Source organism: Otolemur garnettii, unplaced genomic scaffold, assembly GCF_000181295.1.
Source record: "Otolemur garnettii isolate 467f Iridium unplaced genomic scaffold, OtoGar3 scaffold00101, whole genome shotgun sequence".
In the NCBI taxonomy this organism is placed as follows: domain Eukaryota; kingdom Metazoa; phylum Chordata; class Mammalia; order Primates; family Galagidae; genus Otolemur; species Otolemur garnettii.
This window is the reverse complement of record NW_003852496.1, coordinates 1,765,483-1,773,863: the sequence shown is the minus strand read 5'-3', so window position 1 is coordinate 1,773,863 and position 8,381 is coordinate 1,765,483. Positions and strand designations below refer to the sequence as shown.

At 51.0% G+C, this 8,381-nt stretch overlaps 1 protein-coding gene across 2 annotated transcripts in view; it reads left to right on the top strand.

The window, feature by feature from the left end:
* MGLL (monoglyceride lipase) overlaps positions 1–8,381 on the top strand; it is a 123,463-nt gene that overhangs the window by 40,422 nt on the left and 74,660 nt on the right. For both annotated transcript variants that reach the window (XM_012809238.2, XM_023516955.1), the window contains exon 3: positions 489–595. In XM_012809238.2, coding sequence (XP_012664692.1) covers positions 489–595 — 107 coding nt within the window. The remainder of the gene's footprint in view (positions 1–488; positions 596–8,381) is intronic.

The following is an 8,381-nucleotide window of genomic DNA, read 5'->3' as shown; positions in this document are numbered from 1 at the left end:
CCCAGCAGCAGCACAAATTGTCGGGTGTCACTCATGGCATTTACTCCTTGCCTGAGGGGACTCTATCCCCGCCCCCATCCTCTTCTGCTAAGAATATGAGCTGTGAGAATTGGACGGTTAGGAATCTAAATGCTCCTTCTCTGGCCCCCAGGGGAGGGAGAGAGCTGGAGGAGGGGCTGCCTGCTCTGGGGAACTGGGCCTTGGGCACTGGCGCAAATTAACTCCAGTCACCCTCACCAGCGCCTAAAGGGAGATTCCGTTCTTACTGTTTTACAGGTAAAGAAATAAAGCCTCTTGAGGGCGTTTTGCCTGAGGGCTCCTGGGGAGAGCCCAGATAGCTCAGAATCCCCACACGTGAACTCAGTGATAAAGCCCTGCTCTGGGGGGCAGCTTCTGCCAAGTTGCTGATGTCCTGTGAGCGTCTCTGCTGCCCAGTACAGCCCAGTGGCCTGCACTTTTCTGACCCAGCTTTCTTCTTGTCCTTCCAGGGCCCTTGTCTTCGTGTCCCATGGAGCTGGGGAGCACTGTGGCCGCTATGACGAGCTGGCTCAGATGCTGGTCAGGCTGGACTTGCTGGTGTTTGCCCATGACCACGGTGAGTGCCCCCTGTGCTGTCGGCGCCGGTCGCTGGAAATCTCCGTTCTGGTCCATCTCACCTCCCTTATTCTTCCTTCTTGCTCACTCTGCTCTGCACAGATGTTTCTAAGTAAAAAACACGTAGTTATGGAAACAAAGAAATTTGTCTGACCAGCAGTTTCTGTTGAGCCTGAGTGAATGCAGGCTGATTTGAAACCTCAACTGAACCGAAGTTGGACATGTTTGAATGAGAACTTGTGGCAGGCCAGTGATCCTTTCCTACGCTGGTAAAGCGTTTTCACTCAAAATAGGCCCCGGTTTTCTCCCGAGTGACCTCAGATGGAGGATGTGGTATAGTCAGTTCAAGCACAATTTAAATCCCAGTTTAACCACAGAGGTTTACAAAGCATTTCAAACCAGGAGAATTATAAATGTCTCCACTGGCCATATGGGGCACAGGTGACCCCCTGCCCCACACACAGACACACACGCATACACACATGTATTCATACATACCGGCACACGTACACCCTCACATGCAGACAGGCACACACGTACACATATGCAGGCCAAGTCCTTGATTCTTTGTCATAAAGAATTGGTAATAAAATACCCACCAACCATCAAAATGCAGTGTTCAGTGCCTGAGTCGGTATATGCTTTTCTTAATCATGTTAGTGACATTCCCCATGACTGAAAAGTCTCCCAGTTTAGTTCTTTACACAGCAGTCCTTAAATGAAGAATTCCCTGTGAGTGAACGTGGTGTTTTCTCCACAGCTTCAGTGTAAAATTCTATTAACCTGGCCCAGATCCAGACACGTTGCTTCTGTTTTATCTGATTTGAAAATGAGTAACTAAGGGATGTCACTGAAAAGAGGGACAAGGGAGCAGACCGGGGCCTGGGAGTCCTTGTCTCACCAGGAATGTAGAATCTGCGGAGATGGAAAGCTTGCTGGAAGCGTTTGCCTTAAGAACTGTAGATTTGATTTGCCAAGAACGCTTTTCATGCTACGTCTATACAAATGTCTAGTAATTGGGGAATATTGACTAAATTCATCCTTGTTGGAGTTTTAGAGTTGTGATAGTCTGGGCTTTGCAAACTGTCCCAGTAGAATTTGTGCGACTGTTTGAGAAATAATACCTGAGGGTTACCTCCAGGCTGCCAGTGTGGGGACTGTGTCATTAACTTTGGCAATTTGTATCTTATGGGAAAGCCTGAGACAGGAATGCTTTTTTCCTGTTGCATTTGCCTCTGTTAAAATTTGTTGCCATCGGCTCGGCACCTATAGCTCAACCGGCTAAGGCGCCAGCCACATACACCTAAGGTGGCGGGTTCGAATCCCCAGCCCGGACCTGCCAAACAACAATGACGGCTGCAACCAAAAAAATAGCCGGGAATTGTGGTGGGTGCCTGTGGTCCCAGCTACTTGGGAGGCGGAGGCAGGAGACTCGCTTGAGCCCAGGAGTTGGAGGTTGCTGTGAGCTGTAATGCCACGGCACTCTACCCAGGGGGACAGCTTGAGGCTCTGTCTCAAAAAAAAAAAAAAAAAAAAAAATTTGTTGCCATCATCACCATTGTGATCTAAAGACATCCTGGAGGAAAAGAATGTTTGCACTAGAATTTCAACTAGAACTTTAAGCATCTGTTTTGTGTCTCAGCATCAACCACCTTCTCATCAGATAAACTTGGCCAAATCTGTGGGATTAAGTAAATTTTGTTCCTTATTTGTTTTGTCTGACTGGGACACTCTGAAAAACAATCTTAAAAGGCTTCTTTTTTTAGAGCAAAGGAAGGAGAAAAAAACCAACCCACCTTTTGATGTTTCCAGAATAACACCAACAGTTGAGGCCAGGCTCCCTGTGGGACTCTAAATATGGTGTGAAAATGGCTGTTTGTGTTCACCTGTCTCAAGTTCCTTGAGTGATTCATGGGAGACTCTCTGGCAAGTGCCTGAGGGAAGTGTTTTACTGAAGAATTGAACCCATTTTTAGCCTCATGGATTTTCAGTACCATGAGAAAATAAATGTATAAATGTCTGCTGTGTAAAGCAAAAAAAAAAAAAGAAAGAAAGAAAGAAAGAAAGAAAAGAAATGAGCCAGCTGAATGTGCAAATGTGACTTGTCTCTGTGGATGAACGCAACCCCGGCTTAGTCATGTTAGGTGGGCTGCTGGTGCCGGGATCTCAAGCAGACCGAGGAGCTGTGCCAGTGGCTGGTGATCTTTGCTTTCTTTCTTTCTTGCTGAGAAGTGTAAGTGGATGAGGAAGGATTTGAACCCAGCGCTGCTAGTTCTAAAGCCTAGTTTCTTTCTATTAAACTATACTGACATTTCTAGCCATGAATACCTACAGAGATGTATGCAGACTGCATTCTTTCCAACATAGCTTTTAAACTTAAATAAAGCACACATCGGGAGGGTGTCAGGACATTTGTTGTGCCCGCTGGAGGGACATTGGAGACTAAAGACCACTGAGCTGAAAGCCCTGCTGAAGAGCCCTTGGCCTCTCGGTGCCTGGATGACCAGACCTCCCCGGTGAGTTGTCACGATGTCATCCTGCGCTCCTGGGTGTCAGAAGCGTGCTGCTGCAGCCTGCCCCCAGACAGCAAGTGGCTCACACTCCAGCAGACAGGGAGTCCCAGGGTGTGTGATCTGGGCCTTGTGTAACCACTCCAAGCCTTAGTGTTCTCACCTGAAAATGGAAAGAGAATAGCAGTGTCCTAGAGCAGGAGACTGCTGTGAAGCAGCTCACGCACAGCTCAGCGGGTTGGGTGCTTTCTCCCTTCCCCTCTGCCACATCCACGTTCTGTCCAGCCACACGTTAGACCACAGGTGGCTGGGACCCCAAGGCTCTGAGCAGGGCTAGCAAAGCCAAAGCTGGGAGTCAGGGGCCTGGGGCTCTTGTCACCATCTCAAGCAGGCTGAGTCAGCTCTTGGGCCTGCAGAGGCTGCTGTGAAGACACACTGACGCTGTAGGCAGGGAAATGCTTTACAGAACAGGCAGAGCTGCCTATGGTGGTTTCACTGCTGGTTCCTGTAACACAATTTACGGGAACACTGGCTTCCATAAATCTGATGCTAACTGATTTTACTACCAAGGGTCTTGTTGCTCAGCTACATTACAGTATTTCATTGTTTAGACAGTAACCTCGAGACGCTGCAGTTGTACCGTCTGGCTGTGTCACTCAGCATTCCTGGTGGCCTGGCGTGCTCAAGAGTCATGCTCAATAAGTCTCTAATTTAACTTTCTTTTGTATTTTAATCTTACAATTTGTGCAGAATGACCTTGTGAGTTGAACAGCTTGCCGGGAGTGAAAAATCATGAATCTCGCCATTTATTGAGTGCCACCTTCGTGCCAGGCTCTGTGCCCGGCACTCGTGAAATAATTCTGATTCCTCATAACGATCCTTGTAATTATCCCCATTTTATAGGCGAGGAATTTGTGGCTCTAAGGCCAAGCAAACCCTTGTCATTGTTCCACAGCACACTTAGTAGCCAAGGAAAGTGTCATTTCCTTCCACACCACGTGAAGTCCGAGGTGGCCAGTGAGCCACGCAGCCCGCAGGGGCCCCGGGTGCCGTCTGTGCTTTTGCTCAGCTGTTCCTACTTTGTGTGATTTTCACTCCCGTGGACACCGGCTCCAGCCTCAGGAAGCAGCAAATCTGGGCTCCTACCAGGAAAGCAAACCTTTCTTAGAGGTCCCTGGCAGGTTCCAACATCATCTCATTGGCTGGAACTGTGTCCCTGGCTCTGTCACTGGCTGGCCGGAACTCTTGTCACTAGCTGCAAGGGAGGCAGGAAAGTGGAACTCATCAACTGCTGACCCAAACCACACAGGCTTCCATTAGTAAGAAAGAAGCAGAGAGAGGACGTTGCTGGCGGCCGCTGTCTCTGCCACACCACACTCCCAGGTTTGTTGCTTAAGGGAGCATTTCCCAAATTATTTCTACTTTGTCCATTTTCTGGGTATTCAGCTACCTCGCAGTGTGCGTCTTTCATCTCAGCACCCCTCCGTTCCGTCGTGAGGTCTGACATGAAGGCTTTTCTCAGCACCATCGGCGAGCATTGGTTCACCTTCCTAACTGTACCTTCCTTCCGGGAGAGGCGTTGTGCAGGACTGGGTGGACACAGTAGCTGCCGTCCTCACTGGAGCACGACCTGCCTTCCCCAGAAACACTGAGCGGCCCTCTCTAAGTGCACAGTTTTGTTACAATATTTATCCACCTGTGTATAGTGTTCCTTGATGGTCTGGGCTGTATCTTATTGTGCTGTGTGTTCACTCTTCTCTTTACTCAAAGAACCGTCTCCGTCATCTCTTCGTAGCCCAGGACTGAGTAGAAGATAGATGCATTGCTGGTGTCTATTGGAAGCCTAGGAAGCCAAAATAGAGCAGACCAGAAATGTTTTAAATACACGTAGAGAGAGTAAGACATCCACGCCACAGTGTCCACATGGCAGGGCACTGTCGGGTCTTGTTATCACAGAGAGAACCCAGTAGAGTGGCCACTGGAACTCCGGGTCTGGTGGCCGACTGTGTGGGGAGCTGTCAGGGGAGCAGCTCGTACTCAGTGCTGGAGCAGAAGTGCCACAGGCCTGCAGCCGAGGTGTGCAGAAGCACGGATGGCACCTGGGCACCTGGGTGTCCCCAGTGCCTGGAGGGCTGGCAAGTAGCTGGTCTTGCCTGAGGCATCGGAGCCAGGAGAAGGGAGGGCACTGATCTGGCTGCCATAGAAATCACCAGGGATCTTGAGTGCGATGCCTGAGTTCCCCTCCTCCAGAGACTGACTGCTTTGGTTTGGTGTGGCTAGGCATTGCTGTTTTCAAAATCACCCCCGGTGGTTCTCACGTGCAGCCCAAGTTGAGAACTACCATTGGGCAAAACGTTGCAGGCTCTTTTTTGAACTGATACAGACGTCACGTGCCTGTGCCCTGTTCACGTGGAAGTCCCAATCCAGTAATTTAGCCGGACCTTAAATGTTGGCAAGATGGTGCAAAAGGGCATTGAACCCTGGGCCTTCAAAGCTCATGACTCTGTCATGAGTCTATGGAGCCAGTGGAGACATCTACCCAGGGAGGACAGGGTTGCTTTTGGGAGGCTGGGAGGGCCACCAGGGGACTTTCGGGATCACAAGGAGAGGGGGCATCAAGGGCACAGCCCAGCAGGGGAGAGTTGTGGCAGGCACATGTGGACAGGTGGAATCACCAGAAGACGGGATTTTCTGTGAAAGTCTAAATATAGCACGGAGAAAACCAGGGCAGGTGTTCATGTGTCCCTTGGTCTGCAGCTGCTCATGGTGACTCAGTGGAAACCCCTCAACCTCCACACCGACAGAGCTGGCCAGCCTGACTTGTGGGGGGCGAGGAGGACTCTGGAGAGGGGGCGGGAAGAGGGCCTGTTCCATCTTAGACCTGGTCCCTTGGGCTCGCTCCCTGTAGCAGCTCTGCTCAAATGCCGTCCTTCTCCAGAAGACAGCACCCCGACTCTAAGGTAGCGTGTGTAAGAGCACGTTTGCCAGGGCCAGAGAAGCTGCCTCTGCATTTACAAACGAACCCTCGTCTATCCAGTTAATTATTTCCAAATATTTGAAGACGTGTTAAAGAGAGGATTTAAACAAATTTTTTACCTCAGCTGGGGTATGTGAGAAGAGGAAGTTTCAAGGGAATGTTTGTGGGCGGTGGTTACATGTGATTCTTTTTTGGAGGGTGGGTCCTACCCAGTCAGAAAGAGAGTGTTTAGGAAATTCAGGGGGAAAAACAATTACATATGTGTGTTTTCCATCTGAGGAGAGAGATGAGTCAAGGTCCTTTGCTGGGTATATGCTAAAATAGATTGCCAGCAGTTACAAGCCATGTATTTTAGTTTGAAATGTTTGAAAAACGCGTTCACAATTTTTCATGCCTCGGTAAATATGAGAATGAAAATAATCAAGTGAGCTGCCCTTTAATGCTTCAAGAGTTCACGGGCCAGACTCCGAGGGAGGGTGACGGGGACTCATCATCACCACTCATGGGTCAGGAGCAGAGGTCGTGCTACCAATAACCCCCCCAGAGCCTCTGCCTTCCCAATAAACTTGATGAGTTTATTTGACATAAATCTTGAATGTGAATTACCTCTGATACAACATCATTTACCCCTTTTTTGAATAAAAGAGTCCATAAGGCTATTTGCTCACCTGTAACATGAGGGTAATGACAGTTAATGACCAGGTGACAACTACAGCTGTGAGGCTCGAGTGAGGTGGCATGGGGGACAGGGGTATCGCCTGGAAGGCTTGTGGAAACTCCGGCAACTGGGGCCCCTGCAGCGTTTCAGATTCAGTAGGTCTGGAGTGGGACCCAAGCATGTGCGCTTCTAACAGGCTGCAGGGGGACGCTGGTGCCGCAGCCCTGGGACCCCACTTCGAGAACCGCTGAGAGAGCTCATCTGTTAGACGCACGGTGAATGTTGGCAGGAGCTGACTTAGGAGGACTTTGCAGCTATCGAGAGTTCTGTCCCAAGACGTCAAGGGATGCTTCCTCAAGGAGGTGAAATTGAACCAGTAAACATGGGAAAAGAGCACTCAGGTGGAGGGAAATTGTATTCCTTCTCTGACATTTACTGAAGGCAGGGACAGTTGTATGGATAGGGACCTCTATCCTCTATCCTCTATCACTCTCCTCTAGGGAGAGTGAGGCAGACAAGCCCACTGTCCTCAGGAGCGGACATACTGAAGGGTGAAACAGGGGGACACAGTGGGTAGGAGTGATGCCATGTCCTATAAAAGCTGCCAGGGACAGGGCCCCCTCAGTCTCACAGTCCTGGAAGCCTGTCGGCAGACTGAGAATGCACCCATTCCCGCAGAGGTCTGGGCTGCTGAGAAGGTCCAGAGCCAAGAGCACCAGTACATAGGCTCAGGGCCAGGAGCTAGCTAGGGTGCCCCTAGATCCCCAGAAAGCCAGATTGACAAGAGCTCAGAGCAGCAGGGAAGGGGTGATGGGTGGCGCCCCATGGCCTGATATGGAGCAGAGGCTGCCTGAGGTGTGGGGGGCCCTGGAAGGAGACACGAGCAGAGGAGTGACGTGCTGTGACAGATGGTGGTTTCCACGTGACCCCTAATGGAGGTGCTGTACAGAAGATGGACCGCCAGGGACGGTGGGGAGGACTCTGGGCAGTTTCCTGGGCCAGTGGCAGCAGTGCCGGGCTGTGATGGCTTTGCTATGCATTTTATAGGTAGAGTCAGCCTCTCTGAGTCATGAAGCTAGTGGCATCCATAAGGGTAGAGGCCTAAGCAGAGGGGAGAGATTGCAGAGGTGAGAGCAACAGGGCTTGGCAGAGGGGCAGGAGGCGGGATCAGCCTGCACACTGCAGCCTCCAGGCTCCTCCGCATGAAGTCTAGTTCCAGTCCACACTGGCTCAGGTGTTTAAGCCTCTCTCCTGCAAACCCATGTGTTGTGGGACCATCAGGCAGTCAGGAGAGAGCAGACGTGGTCCCTTGACAGTCCTCACCATGCCCTCCTGGTCCCTGGCCAGCCCTGCTGCCCTGCCTCCTCCCGTACCCTGCAGATTCTGCCTGTCGGGCTGTGATCCCCAAATTTACTGAGCCCGGTCCTGAGCCAGCTCTGCTGCCCTGCCACCCTGCAGACTCTGCCTGTCAGGCTGTGTCCCCAAATTTACTGAGCCCGGTCCTGACCAGCTCTGCTGCCCTGCCACCCTGCAGACTCTGCCTGTCGAGCTGTGATCCCCAAATTTACTGAGCCCAGTCCTGACCAGCTCCGCTGCCCTGTCACCCTGCAGACTCTGCCTGTCCAGCTGTGATCCCCAAATT